The sequence below is a fragment of the Temnothorax longispinosus genome, chromosome 7, assembly GCF_030848805.1.
Source record: "Temnothorax longispinosus isolate EJ_2023e chromosome 7, Tlon_JGU_v1, whole genome shotgun sequence".
Taxonomy (NCBI): Eukaryota; Metazoa; Arthropoda; class Insecta; order Hymenoptera; family Formicidae; genus Temnothorax; species Temnothorax longispinosus.
In genome coordinates, this window is record NC_092364.1 from 16,745,172 (window position 1) to 16,760,943 (window position 15,772).

General features: G+C 46.3%; 1 protein-coding gene across 3 annotated transcripts in view; it reads right to left on the bottom strand.

Moving 5' to 3' along the window:
• Window positions 1-15,772, bottom strand: part of Shrm (shroom) — a 116,498-nt gene that overhangs the window by 43,278 nt on the left and 57,448 nt on the right. For all 3 annotated transcript variants that reach the window (XM_071784706.1, XM_071784705.1, XM_071784703.1), the window contains exons 2-6: window positions 3,875-4,252; window positions 2,896-3,202; window positions 1,321-1,560; window positions 1,026-1,180; window positions 87-941 (exon numbers count right to left, since the gene is read on the bottom strand). In XM_071784706.1, coding sequence (XP_071640807.1) covers window positions 87-941; window positions 1,026-1,180; window positions 1,321-1,560; window positions 2,896-3,202; window positions 3,875-4,218 — 1,901 coding nt within the window. In that variant the 5' untranslated portion in view covers window positions 4,219-4,252. The remainder of the gene's footprint in view (window positions 1-86; window positions 942-1,025; window positions 1,181-1,320; window positions 1,561-2,895; window positions 3,203-3,874; window positions 4,253-15,772) is intronic.

Genomic DNA, 15,772 nt, shown 5'->3' on the forward strand with positions numbered 1-15,772 from the left:
AAATGTTATACATGATGTTGTAGTTAATAATTCGAATTATTACATAGAAGTATAATAATTGTAGAAAAATATATTTATCAATATACCTTGAAGATTGCGTGGATTCCTGCGGCTGCGTTGTACTGACTGGATAAAGTTTTCGTTTGCTACGTTCGCGATCCAAGTACAGCACGCTTTCCGAATGATGCCGTTGAGGAGTCTGCACCCTAGCGCTGTGAGCGATTAGCTGCTTGCTACATTGAATTCCGTTAGTTTGACTCACGTCGGACATCGACCCGTGTATAGGATTCCAATTTTCGGAACTCTGCGGACTCGCCGCTCCAACTTGCTGGCGTGTAGGGCTTTGTGGCATAGGTTGAGTGTATTTATCATTCTCGAGTCTGCTCGAATTGTCCCACTGATTCGCTGGTGATCTATCATTCAGCGAATCATCGTCGAGATTGGATTCCTGCCACTTGCTGTCTCGAATCGCCGATGTTTGGCAGATATCACTAATCGATGCGGACGTCGTGCAGTGACCGATCACCGCTGGCAAGCTGGGTCTACCTTGTCCCTGCTTGTTTCGGTCGTTCATCGAAGACTGCCATTTGTCGAGGCTGTGCCTCCCTTTCGCCGGCGTGCCTATTCCGGACGTACTGACGTCGCTCATGGAACTCTGCCATTTCTCGTGACAACCGTTGTTGGGTTTTTGAGTTAGAATCCCTCCGTTTACGCTACTAACGTCTGACATGGATCCATGATGCCATCGATCCGATACCACTTGACGAGGAGGCATACCGCTTGATACGCTGACATCCGACATCGAGCCATGCCATTTTAAAGTCTCGCTGCTAGAGGCGCTACCACTAGACGTAGTCACTACGCTGTCTCTACCCTCTCGCGAGGTATCTTCCCAAGACGTCGCAGGCCTTTGTGCTACCGCCTCGCTGTCTCTCCTCAATCTGATAAAAGGAGCAATCTCTCATTACAAAGACATCGCGTGGTGTAGACGATGTTAATAAGACGATGTGTAAAGACAATCTTACCTATCGAGAAACGGCGTGTTCGTCGTAGAATCCACGCTGGATACATAACTGTGATATCCTTCAGATTGCGCGTAGCTCGCCTGTTGAGAATGTTGCACTCTCGTATATTCCTCAAGACCCGCTTGTGTCAAGGTGGTTTCGCGATAGAGGTCCACCTAAATAAATAAATTCAAAATCAAATCAAACAGCAAAAAGAAATAATATCCGCAGTCGTTAAGCATTATGTGTTTTTTTTTGCGTTGCATTCTTGGAATATTTATTCGGCTTGAGATGTTATTCGCTTAAATTCTCTTACCTGGGGCACTTGAGGGTCTTGGTAGCCTCTTACATAAGCCTCCAGATCAACGTGACTCAAAGTCTGAGACTGCTGTTCCCGTTCCGGTGGCGATGGTACCACGTATTCCGCATCTCCCAAAGCTTTACCTTCGCGATCCACGCGCGGCCACAATCTCGGCTCCTCTTCAACGCTACTTCTGTTGCGTGACTCGTAAGTCTCGGCTGGGATCTTCTCGCAACGCTCCATTACCGTCTTCAACTGCAATATTCAATTTTTGCAGTGTAATAGAAAATCATAAATGTACTTGGAAAGTGGCACTTGCCAAAGTAATTTTTATTTCGGAGTTCACATTCGTAATGTGAATAAAATTGAAAATGAAACGATTAATAAAGTACATCTTATATAAATTCTCGCGTTTAAAAATCGAGGTTTACTAAAAAAATATATATATACCAGTTATGCGCTTAACGATTAGCTTTCAGCCGAGGTATTCTACGATTCACGATCTTATATGTATGTATAATTCGCACTCGCGTTTCCTCGACGAGAGAAATAATAAAAAGGTCTCGATCTTAAAATACATCAGCAGGGAGCTAATTGCGTGCGTTCTGAAATAGAAATTGCGCCAGTCTAATAAAACTTCACGGTCAACGAAAAAAAAAGGGAACTTGGACTAACTTTAGCATCCTCCTCTGTTTTTTTAGCTGTCTTCTCCTCGCCTGACCAGGAGCTGCTGGTACGTACCGAAATTTACGGCGTGATGCGGGTCGGACCATCGAAATACCACGGCCTACTTCTGAGAAAGCCAGTAGCACGCCGACGATTATGTCACCGAGAGAAAGGAGGGTGCGGGTGTGGGAGATTAATTGCGTACGCCGTTTTAGGGCGCAGCACGATATATACACCAAGGTCTTGCCCCGAGGTGATCCCGATTCTTAATACGGCATGCTCGCCCGGATAAGCCCCCTTAATTATTAAACACGTAGATGGTGTCGACGTGAAACTTTGTAAATCGTTTGAAAGCATGAGGAAAGTGTTCCGATAAGCTCCGTTGCCTCGTGACTTGTTTATACCGCCGAGGTACTTTGGTGTCATGTAAACGAGACTCGATTTTGCAATCGGCAAGACAATCGAGAACGGCTGACACAGCGAATTCTGAGCTACGGCAGGAAGGATTTCTATAGAAGACTCGGACTGATGCAAATCGCGCGAATGGCAGAAGTTAAAAATATCTTATAAATGTAATTTAATCGCTAAAAGTTATAACAAGATCATTTCATTTATCCATCCGTATAATTATACGTTATTAGCGTAATGTAATATCCGTTCCTATTAATCGTCGCGATTAATTATTGTAAAATTTATTCTCTTTATAGTGCGTAGCAAATGAGTATTAACATTTAATAGTAAAGTCTACAAAAGTAACAGGAATTGAAATCGCGTGTGCTTGCGTGCAATATCTTTTATGTATCCAATTAATAGTAAATCACGGCATTACGTTGCCATGCAAATGTACGGTCCACGTTCAGATTGTATAAGCGACGCGGCGTAACGACTGTTTTGCGGAAAATGAAGAGGGCTTTACAAGCTTACCTGCTGCGTGAACGCGGGATTGGGCCTCTTCGTGTGTGGTCTGGTGTACTGGGCTGGCTTCTCCTTCGGATAGTTGGTGTGATCGGTCCAGGACTTGGAGCGATGAGAGCCGCTGTGCCCGGAGCTATGGATATCCTCGTCGGAGTGTCGCTCGGGTGCGCTCGGCCACGAAGGATACTTCTCGTGCCCGGGGCCGTAACAGACGCCCTTGAGGCTGGAGGCATCCCTAACTGGCGGCGTCGGTGGTGGCGAAGCTTCGTCTCTCTCATTAAGAGGGAGCGTGAATCCAAGGGACTCCAAGATCCTCCTAATGGGACAAACGGATATGGGAAACGTCGCGGTTAAAGTGGCCAGTGCACATTACGCTCCGCGACAGCCGGAGAGAGAGAACAGAAATAGCACGCGTGACGCAACGTCCTCCCTACGTGGAAACAATTATGCGCGAACGCAAAATCGTCTGTTTATTAGCGCCTCGCCCAATGAATCACTCGTAATACGGCACTCTCGACTGCGGTGCTTCTGCGCGCGATGTCATTGAACCACTTTATTACCAGGCGTGTGCAGACTGCATAATTTATGGTACTGTCGACGAGTTCGGCGTAACTTATACGGTAATCGCGGCATTTCTCTGATGTTGCGCGTTCCGCGGTTATTATCTTCTCGACAATATACCGTTCGTTTTGAAAAAACTAAGATCCTTCTAGTTGATTATACACTGACACGTTCGCATCAAATAAATCTTTTGTAAAAGACGGAAGTCTTATCCTTATCCTATTATCCTAAGTAATCTTATTATTACAGTACTCAAATTAAATAATCTTATATCAATAATCTATTTTATACGGTTGCTGGATAATCATTGCTCGATAATTCGCGTCGGATCGAGAAAGAGAGAAAACAGAAAACGTAGCAGGAGAAGAACGTTGCGTGAACGAACGTCGAGAGAAAAAAAAGCGCTCACGTAATCGCGAGCACGTACCCGCAGTCGTTTTTATAGCCCGGAATATTCTTCTTGTGACCATCGTTGTAACCGGTAACCGCGGCGGCCTTCTTACCGCCGTTGCCACCCTCGTGATCGTTCTCCGTGCCGGACCTCCGCCCGTCGTTTCTGCGACGGTAATATTCGTTAGGAGCCACCGACCGAGGCGGACTCTGCTTAAGGCCATAGCCTTCCTGAGAATACGACGTGGCACTCTTGAAATTGGCAGCCTCGCTCCCGTGGCCGTGGCTCGCGTACTTGTAGGACCCCGGGGGACAGGAAGGTGGGCCTGGGGCCTCATCCTGGACGCGATATCCTGGCGGCGACGGTTGCAACTCCGTCATCGTGTAACCGACGTCCCCGCCATCCGGGATACACCTAAGTGGGCAGAAAATTAAAATCGTGAGCTTCGACGTCCCCTTGAGATAAAATCTCGCGATTAGACGGTCGCATAGAGTAGATTAAGCGATTACGCGTCGCGTAAGTGTAACAGAATCGGGCGCAGCGTTTTCACATATTTATGAGGTAGCACGCGTGCATGCAAATTAAATGTTACGTGAACATTTTATCAATCCAACGATTTAATCTCCCGTGTTACTAATAAATCATAATGCTGCGCGCAACGATTCCTCCTTTTTTATTTTGAAATTTATCTGGATATTGACGCATCTAGATTTCGAGATAACAACATAGAAAAATTATGTTTATACCTCTGCACAAAATGTAAATGTAATGTGATTAGCGTACGGCAGACATATTTCTCGCCAGCTAATTGAGCTCATGGAAATTATACCGGTTTCAACCCTTGCTTTCCACGCTCGGGACTCAACGTGAATTTTTCGACATTATGTGATACATCATCGTGAATGTTTCTTTAGCAGCGTAAACGATCGCGATTAACGTAGATGTACGAGCAATTAACGTCGTACGACTAATCTCACTTTGTTCGCAGGAAAACTTACATTATCTGGTAATAGGTGCGAGATTGTAGGGGCTTAATGCTATCGGTTATAAAATAAAATCCGAGAAAAACGTCTTACGACTGATAGTTATTTAATCTTTGGGCGAGTTTAGAGACACGTGTACGTGGCATTTAACTCTCGGGCGACAGAGGAGTAATGAGTCGCGTTAATAGAGGCACACTCCGGGTGATTGATGAGACTGATAGATAACGCTATTTCCGAGTCAGGGGTCTCCAGAGCGCGTGAATGATGACAGCTTTTAACGAGGAACACGGATGCCAAAAAGTAAAATAGAAATCGCATATCTGCAACACGGAAGATATCACCAGGTAGGAATACGTTTAACTTTTCACCGAGCAGGTTTTTATCTGTTCTGCAATTAATTTAAATCGTCGTCGATTAATCATAAATTACGCGCGGAAAGCACTTTGGCTCATTTAAATGAATTATAAAACGCCTGTGAATATCTCTTCCCGGAACGATTGCAATAACGCTTTTAAGTTAACGTTAAAAGGGATGGGTGGCCAATATTTGAATTGTCAAAAATAATGAATTCTTTTCTCGCCAGCAATTAACGAAACCACCGCAGTGCCATCCGTTAATTCGAAATCAGATTACTCAACGAGGATTATTGATCAAGTCAAGCCTTTTGAGATCGAAGAGTCACAAGTGTTTACGTACCGCACGATATTCTCCATGACATGATTAATTCCATTCGAGATTCCATTTTCAGGTCAAATATTAACAACGCTGTTTCGTCTCGATCAAAACGTTTCTGCATCGTTTTCCCATAGTGTCTTGCGTCACGTGAGGTACAAGAAGCAGAGGAAAAAATCTGCAAGCGGCGAGCGAGAAGACCATCTCCGAGAATGCTAAGGTTAGGTTAGGTTTTCGTGATTTACGTGCGACGAAACGTCCTGAAATCGACTGCCCAGTGCCCCCGAGGCAGTAGGCACCGGGCATTGCCGATTTTTACCCACGCGACCTACGAAAGTTTCCGACTTCGCTCAGCGATGATTCCTAATTGCAAGAGAAGTCTCAACGGCACGCAACGCGTATACCCGGAGCCACTCATCACGAGCACTAGGACGCCCGCACGCCGGCATGTAGGCGTCGTAGGCGATCGTTAAATACTGGAGCGCGGAACGGTTTCGTAATAAGCGAAAGTACACCATGGTACGCGAATAATAATCGATATTTCTTAAAATATCTGGCAGGTGGTTGTTAATAAGCCGGGCCGGGAAGTATCGAAATTACGATCGCTCCGACTACAATAGCGCGCAAGTAGCGGATTTACTATGCACCGGCCGTCGCGCGCGGCCGCAATCAGGTTAGGTTAGCACAATAAAATAAACCATAGACGGTTGTAATTCTTGCGCGTAATTCTGACTCGTACATGACCGTATCTCAAAATAGCCCACAAAACACGATATCCGCCTTGTAATGTACACGTAACAGCCTGATTAGCAAAATCTGTTTTCCCACTAATCAATTGAACGTGAAGCTATCAATAGCCGCATATTAGGAATTCGACAACTAGCTTATAGCGTGTGTTAAATTGGGTTTTGTAATGGTGGGCGTGTCGACTGTCGGCGTCGCGGTTTCTCATTTCGCATAATGAGAAACGAGAGAGACGAAACAAATGCATGAGAGAAACTCGCGAAGGCACCCTGATCGACACCCTAATGACGCGCGATGAATACCACTATTCCAATATTTTCTCGATTCGGAGAGTCCATTTCTCGTATCTCGATTCGCGCGGAACACGTTCCTCTCGCACGAATTGTAGGCTAGTGTGCCACGCTCGACATATTGGATTTCATAACGAAATGAATCGCGATAGAGACTTCCGCGATAGGAAGCCGCGCCGCGATTCAATTACCGCTTGGCGCTTCGTCGCCGTCGGAGCAAGGAGCTCATATACATATACCGCTTCCAACAACCATGCACGCCCACGTCGGCTATCTCTCTCTCTTTTTCTTTACGTCTCGTAGTACGAGTTATCGGTTGCTGCTGGATGCGCGACTCCCGCATTATTCTTTTCGTGCACGCAACACCGGCGCAGCGTATAATTTCCGACATCGACTGCCAACGGGAATACGCCGCGTGAGTGATCATTACTGCAAATTGCAACAATGTGGCGAAGGAACGACTCGCCGATTTTGGTTATTCGGCAAATGCTTGCGGGCCGAAGGGAAAAGGGAGACAGAGGCAGAAGAACAAAAATCACGGCACGAATTGCAAGGATCATCGCGGATCGACGAGACGCGTCTTTAATCTACTTCAATTCTTGCGATCTGAACGCGTCGGTGGATATAAGTACGCCGACCTCGTTTACGACGTTTACGTGCGTTCATTCACTGACGCACTTACGTGTCATACGCGCCTGTTTTCCGCGGTCGTGAGGCGCATTCACACGCGCGTCGCGCGGTTCGTAGAAGCAAACGGAACGGAGGAAGAACGGAGGAATAGACGACGACGAAAGGCGCATGCTAGCGCGTCGCGATCTCACGTCATGCGCGTATAAAAGTCGGAACAACGATGCAAAACCAAAAACCAAATACCAAAATGAGGGCATTGAGGGCTGTTGACGCAGCGCGCGGCGCGCGCGGCAACACGAGCAAACACGAGTGGTGGGGAGGGGAGGTAGGCTGATTACGCACATCGAACGCGCTCCGTGTCACCCTACCCCTCTTCCATTCCCACCTCTCGCGTTGACGCGGCGCCGCGTCTCCGCACTCTCCGCTCCCGCTGTTCTCAGAAATTTCGGATTTTCGGAATACAGCGCTGAATGATACATAAATTACCGGGTCCGGCGGTTTAGAAAAACTATGGTACATCAAAATGTTCATTAAATACATGCGTTTCGAGGAATTCATACGGATACCGAGGTATGTCGCATTCGGTAATGTATATTGACTTTCGATCGATTTCGCTCTTCTCAACCGTCAACTTGACTCGCGTATCGATCGTTTTTTCGGCTTCAGGATGAAGCTGCCGTCGTTTTCAGAATACGGATAAAGAATACGAGCGCTCCCTAAATCGAGCAACGCCACGACGTGTTTAATTACACGATCAGCGTCTCTATTAACGTCATACGTTTAATCTCGTTTAATCGTGTTTTGGCGATCGTGGCGGATAGACACGTATGTGAATATTCATAAATCGATGATTTAATTGCGTTTGATTCTATCTTCGTTATTTACTAAAAATTGAAACAAGGACAGAACGACGCTGGTGTGCACCCGAGTGAATAAGTTTTTGAACGCAGCCCTGACCAAGCAGCAAGTAGCGTTCTCGCGACACGGTTGCTCCTGTGGCGAGTGAAGTTGGCCGCGCGATTTACGAAATTCTCTCCTTCATGTTAGCATCTACCTGCGGGACAACATCACGGGCCGATGGGCGTCGAGCGGATCGTACAGCTTCGTTCGTAGCTTCTCCGACGTAATTCTTCCGTCGCCGTGTAAGAAAGTACGCGCCGCGTCGCGAGATTAATACCGGGAGTGCCGTGCAAAGTGTCACGCGATCATAAGCGACGATATCGTCAATTTTCGCTCGTGAATGAGTCGCGTCGCGTCGTGAGTGAGTGCGCCGACGGAGATGCGACAACGAAGGAGGACCGAGCAGAGGAGACGGGGGCCTGGGAGACATCGGGCGACGGCGGAGCAACCGTGGGGTGAGTAATTCGTTTATTATTTTGCTATCCCGTGGCGGATTCCGCCACTTTCGATGTTTAACTCCGGCTTCCGGCGCAATTTCGGAGTAACGGAGTCCGATCTCCGGCATATATACATGCGAGAAAGAGATATTACGTCGCGAACGTCGCGTCTCTCTCTTATTTGCACGGTCGTAATATCATACTTGCCCTCGATTTTTCGCGGATTTATTATGCGAACGAGTTAATGCGGAAATATGCGGCCGCTTGCGGCGGCCACGATTGTTTCTTGCATTAACATTTTAAAATCAGATATTTGTTAAAATGTTTTACCAGGCGCGATAATAATTATTTACTTGAAATTTTGATTAGCTCGGACGCTGTTTTTAATGTAAAAATATTTCTGTGTTACAGATCAACGCAGAGTTGCAGCTTATAACTCCGCTGTTGCGCATCGGCTGGTGAGTGATTTTTTTATTTCAATATCAAGGCAATGGATTTGTAAAAATTATATTACAAATAAAATGTACGTAGGAGAAATGAGATGTTATAAAAGAGTTAAGAACAGTCTTTTTCTAACAATTATTAGATCAGATATCTCAAGATATATCAGATATATCAAAATTTTTATTTAAAATGATAATTAATGTAGCGGTAAAGTGGTCTGTATCTCATGAAATATCTGAATATATCATCAATTTCTAGTTATTATAAAAAAATTAAAACATTAAAGATTAAAAATATAAAAATATATTACAAATGAACTAATATATTATATAATCCATTGCCTTGAAATGGATAGGCTCGGAGAAATGGATAAACTCTAGAGCCTAAAAAATATTTTTATAATATATATAAATAAATGTGAGGGTATCATTGATGGTGGTATCATCGTGACGTCGAGTTGCACCGTGATAAATTTGCCGGAAATCATTTCCCACGATCACGTGAGTAAATAAGACTGACGTTTATAGAGGAAGGAAGATTGTCACCTCGATATTCCCCTTTAATTTCCCGCCGACAAGCACGAGAGCAAGAGTCTCACGCGCGACAATTACCAGCGAACAGAGCGTAAAACATACTCTTTATGATTAGTGATGGTCTACGCTCGCATAGTGGGAACGCATCTCGGAATGCATTGCGAGATGTGATTTAATAACTACATTGTAGCTTACAATTAGAGAATTAAAACAATTTTCATCTATTATGCGCGCCGTCACTTATATGTGAAATATGTATGTACCGTTAGCTTACGACTCTGTTAACTTATTGGTAAAATAATTTTGCTGGGAATATTAATGAATTTGGAACTACGGGCTCTCTCAAAACAGATAACTTCTTATCTTAAACGTGCCTGATTTTCTCAGCATGGGCGGTCGTATTTTATCAGCCAGTTATTATGTTACTAGTGACTAGTGAGCAGATACGTGTACGGGATATCTTGTTACCTAATTCGTAATACGTACTTTTATGCTCGGTAAAACCTAATAACCATATACTGTAACCTGCAAAGGGTATTATTTGTTGTTTCCACACTGACGAATGTGCGTGCACACGAAAGTATGTTACGTTCCAATGTTCCGCTTTGCTGACATTCATTGCTAAGGTGGTCTCAATGAGAAAAAAAAGCGAGTCGCGGAGAGTTGCTAAAATCGAAGAAAAAGAGAAGCGGTGCTCTTTTGGTTTTCAGCTAAGAATAGAAAGAGAAGGTACACGAGTGAATTCGTAGTGGGGTCGAAAGCGTTACATCATGTAATTAATGCACGTTGAGTTCGTTGACTTGGGTACCCGTATACACGTAATTCCGGAGAACAATCTGCCATATACGAGGAAGGCTTTTAGAAATCGGGTTGGACCTCGTCCAGCGTGACTCAGAGATGTAAATTCGCAGCCTGATGACGTGCTACCACGTGCAATTTCGTCACAAATTATTAATTATCAAAAGATACGAGTAAAATTTTATCTTTTACTTTACATGTTTGAACGGATTCAGTGTTAATTATGAAGCCCTGATAGATACAGTTTTATTTTTCTGTTAGGATTTGAAAAATTTAATTCGTAAGATCTTAGACTTTATTACATTGTCTGATTCAAAAGAAAATTTTCCGTAAGAAACCGGTACAAGAAAAGACTCGCGAAATGTCATCAGTAATGGAAATTATGGCCAACGGCCACTCAGGGAACAATGAAGGTCAGCGAAACCCGCGTAGGTTGTCTTATATCGCGTCGATGTTTCCTGATATCTGGTCCGGGGGAAAGAAAAAGAACTTGATGGGGAATGCAGAAGAATTTCAACCGATCGTAGAATGTGGAAGAGACATACGACACTGTACGTGGCTTATCGCCGAACTGTCTGGTTCTCTCGAGGCAGCACGAAGCGGTAAATTCAATGCGAGGCTGGCACACGCGAGCGGGCGAATAAGTGCGCGAGGCCGGCGAATGGAAGGTGGAAGGCCGGAGGATGTGTAAATGTAAAGGAAGGTAGACGAGAGGGCAAGGGGGCAAGAGAAGGTAGAGCGCTACGTGGAAGGTGTGAACCAGGGCGGGACAACAGAAGCCACTCGCTGGCATCTCGTGGGCCGCTCATGGAAATCCGGAGCCGGCTCCGATTCTTTTCCCCGGCCAGAATTGTGTGTGATCCGGCTTTTACGGAACGCGCGTGTCCGCGTTGGCGGCGAATTCGCAATATTCGCATCTCTCGCGTGGGCCCGTCGCCGCACGTCGCGCCTCTCTCTCTCCCGTCGCGCCGTCTCGATTCCAACGGTAGCCATCGCCGGTACCGGCGTGTCGCGCTGAAAATACAGGCCGTACGAGCATCTCTCTCGAAGCACGCCCTGCACGCCTTCAGAAGTGGTGCAGCCTCACTGGCGTAGGACGCACGCGGCACGGATGAGAAATTCGCTTCTCATCCCATGGCCGCGCTCGCGAGCGCTTTCCATATCTCGATATTAGCGAGCCTCCTCTCCCTACACTCTCTTCCCTCCCGGTCTCGTGATAAATGCCCCAATACTTTATGCGCTGCTTAATTACCGGTCTATGTCTATACAGCCATAATTTATTTTTGCCAGCGTGGAAGTATGTCGAATATAGATACCCCTTGAGGAGCGCCTGATTTGCGGCCGTTAGTAAGCGGAGGATACGCGAAATTGATCGTTACGTCGCAGCCTCGTTTAGCGCCGCGGTGTAAATCGTTATTCGTACAACGTTCGCGCGTGTCGTATATCTTCTATTCGATGCCGCGGTATATCCGAGTACGGTGCTGCATCGCGTGTCATGTATCAGGCTGCTCGCGCGCCAGTGAATACCCGGACGATGTCCTGCCTCGTGTTCTCGTGAAGTGGACGAGTAGGTAGTCGATTGGCCGTAGATGAGGCCACGGCGAAAGAATCCTCGCTACTAATTCACAATCTATATGGCAGCGGAGGACAGATCCAGCTGCGTGAGATATGGCTTATCCGCGCTTTGAGGAATGCCACAGGACTCCTCGGCTCTAACGGCGGATTTACGAGAAAATTATCCTCCCGCTCCCCTCCAGCGAATCTTGATATATCAGGACTTTCGCGTACAATCCTTCCGATGTTACCGCCGATACAGATATCAAAACCTGTATCTATTCAAACGTTCGCAGGCACGAAAATATAACGTTCTGCCGCTGATAGTTATCGATACTAATAACGTCGACAATTGACGTTGACGTATTACGATTCTTACGGGAGATGATATGTTCTGCTGGATGCAGCAGTTGATATAGATGCTGATATTCATTACGTGAATCCAATGTCTGCTCAAAGTCAAGTCTGGGTGTACGTTAACAGAGATCCCGGATATCAGACGCACGTGATAGCGCACGATATAATCGCGCGGTAATCGATTACGCTTTTCGTTCGCGTCCTTCCATTCAATTAATCTAATGTTGCTACGGGGTATTGTCGGTCTCGTAACATCGCTAACAAAACTAACATAATAATCGGAGAAACATTATTCATTCGGAGAAGGCAGGAAAACACTCGCCACGGCGGTAAGCCTGGCACACGCTTCGACATGTCTACGCTAATCAATTTTCCCATCCGTCAGATCGTCATTTTATGGTAATGAGGCGAATCCAATCCCTCTTTTGCCGCAATCATCTCGGCCGGTCGATTTGAGTTAGCATAACCGAATGCGTTAGCCTATCGCACGTTCACGACAGGAGCTAGTTCAATGATAGTTGATCTACATGCAAGATTTGATGGGCCGAAAGTGGATGAGGGAAAACCGCTTTCACTTGTTTTGCGCGACGCGATGCAGACAGAAGATAAAATTATTTCAAACAAGGCTATCGACCGCGTTGGAAAAACTTACGGAAAAGTCAGCATCCTGATGACAATAATGAGAGCCTGCGTCCGTGAGATTCTCCGCTTATAACTTTCTCATTGTCAGTCTCTTCATGTCGAGTCTTTGTAATTTACTATATAGTAGCTCTCGAGATCGTCGGTATACATATATGTACGCGTTAGATATTATTTATTTATAGAAAATCATCGAGCACCGATGTGAATCGTATCCGACACTAAAAAAGTTTATCGTTGCAGTCATTGATTGATGATCATTAGTCAATAATTGCAAAATTGTGTAACACTCTTTTATTGAAATCCATATGACGCAAAATCGCTAAAAATATCCTTTCCCCGCTGATAAAAGGCATTCACCCGAAAAGGGAGAAGACATAAAGCACGGAGTAGAAAGGCGAAGCATGAGAAAAAGATAAATTGGTGAAATACGGCGGATCACGCACTCGTATCCAAGCGAAGGGGCTCATAATTTCCGCCGCCATAGCCCGCGACGCGGTCGAGAGTTCATGTTCCTTTTTGAAAGTACGGGCCATAACTCGACAGCACGATGTGGACGTTACGCGTGAAGCATTAAGCCCGTATTACGCCGCCTGATTAACGTGCACTTTCACGCAACGTTTCTTATAACGTCGATCGAAGCAATTAATATCAAACATTGACGGCGACGATCGATCAATCACCCGCGTGTAATTATGCAAGCCCGTTGAAGCGTGCGACCGTTAGAACGCCAGAAGCTATTCTCGTGGACAATGTGAAACAGCTTGCGCCGTGATCGTAAATATCGGTGAAGATCGTGACACTAGAGACGATTCTCCGAGTTCGACAGGGTCTTCGATCTTATCAATCGATTTCACGAACCTGTGTAAAACGCCGTGCCCGGATTCACTTCGTGTGAAATGCGATCGGTGTCGATCGTGATTCAATCCCCCCGCGCGATTTTTGTGCACGTTTGAATTTCACCGCCGTTACTTCTGTAGCGGGAGATCAAAAGACGCGCGCGTGCGCGCGAATCGGCGAAAAAGCAAAGGCTGGATAAAAGAACGACGTGCCGTAATGCGCAATTTATTCTTACCGATTACGGTAGTAATTATCGTGAGTAATCGACAAGTAATACTTAACACAACGCAATCCCGGCGCAGGTGCGCTATCATGCGCTCTTGACTCGCACTTCTATTTGTTGGACTAAAGATTATCTATCTACATATTTCTCCACTCTTTTCTTCCTCCCTCTCTCTCTCTCTCTCTTTTCTCTCTTTCTCTCCTGCCCCCTTCTCGAGATCCCGTAGATATTTCAGGGGACCGACGGGATTGTATATCTCCCGCGCTCGAAAGAGGAAAAAGGAACACGGACGCGTTCGCTCATTCGATCGATCGATACCAAGATAATCCATTGTATTTCTCTAATTCGTTTCTCGAATCACGCCGCCGGTAATCGCGATCTCGCCGGCTCGAATGGCGAGATCGTTGACCCTGCACCGTGGATGTGGAATCAATAACTTCCAGAGGACTTGATTCGGTGCGATCGCAAGCGAGGCCGGCGCGGCGCGGCGCGGCGTTTTCTGCAGGCGCGCATCATGTAGGCTTTCGTCAGGCGCAAATTGCGCAACTACTATGCTAATGGAGCGGAATTACACTGTAATTATATCGAACGAAAGGGGGCACCGGGGAGCGCTTGATTCGACACGCCGATTCCTCGGTGTCTGTTTTCGTTACGACATAGGGATAGGTTGCAGCGGTTCTTTTGGTCTCCGTTACAGTTATATGGAGAGCAGCTCATAGAGGAGACATTGATCTACGCCTTCCGCCCACTGTATGTTAAAAGCGGGGTGAAATACGCGCTCGTGCCCGTGCAGATGCGAAGCGCATTATCGTAAAGTGGAAAAGAACGTTATTTAAATACTGGCGCATTGCGCGGTCTTGGTGCACTCCTTGCCTTATCGTTCGCGTTCCATTCCACGTGAGTCACCTTTGCATCCGTCGTTTTCTTTATGCGGCTTCACGCGTTAACTCTTTCGGTGCGCAGGCGTTACGTAGTTACGCTCATTGCATGCGAATTTTATGCGTTTCCATAAATATACGCGAATGATAACTTAACGTGCAGGAATGTAGTAGTACATATTTGTGTAATATAGAGAGAGAAGGATACAAGAAAGGTGATGTAATATCAAACAGCGCGAATAGTTCATGTTAATTATCTTTTATTTAATTTTGCATGAGTAAATAGTGCATATTATCACTCATCAGAACTTAGAATTATTCTTACCAAATGAGAACTTCTTCTCGTTCAAACAAGGTGGTAAAACGTAAAACGTGTTGTGTGTGAGATATATAGCCACGAGACTGCGCGATAAGTTTGCGCGGTTAAAGGAATCTTTTGTGTAACTAAAGAATTAAGTAATCCGGCTTTCGCAATGACTACCGCGAGCGGCGACGCATCCGGAAGAGAGGTCGTGGGCCGCGCTGCAGTTCGGTCGAAAACGAGCGGCTTGTCGCTCGCGGGATAAGCCGCTCGCGGAAACGTGGAAAGGCTCTCAAGCGAGAAGAATCTCGGGCCCGTACGTTCCTCCCACGGTTGCATCGCGCTCGCCTTATCTGCCCCCTGCGCGCGCTCGCGAATACGCCGGAAAGAATCGGCGCAACACGCTACAAGGGACTCGCGCGCCGCTACGCAGCGTACGTAACGCTCGCGCGTTGCAAATGCGTAGTACCGCATGCGATTTCCTGGAGTAACGGCCCCTGGAGCCGAGGAGTATTCGTATTCGCACAACCACGCGCGAGTTCTTCCTGCTCTTGTGCCGATAAACACGAAAAGAATCGAACGATTATCGAGGCGGCGAATCGGTTCCGTGCGCGGCGGCGCGCAGGATTCTGGCGAGCACAGGCGAAATATTGAAACGGGTAAATGCACGGGAAGAGAAGTCATCGCACGCACACGCGTGCACGTACACAT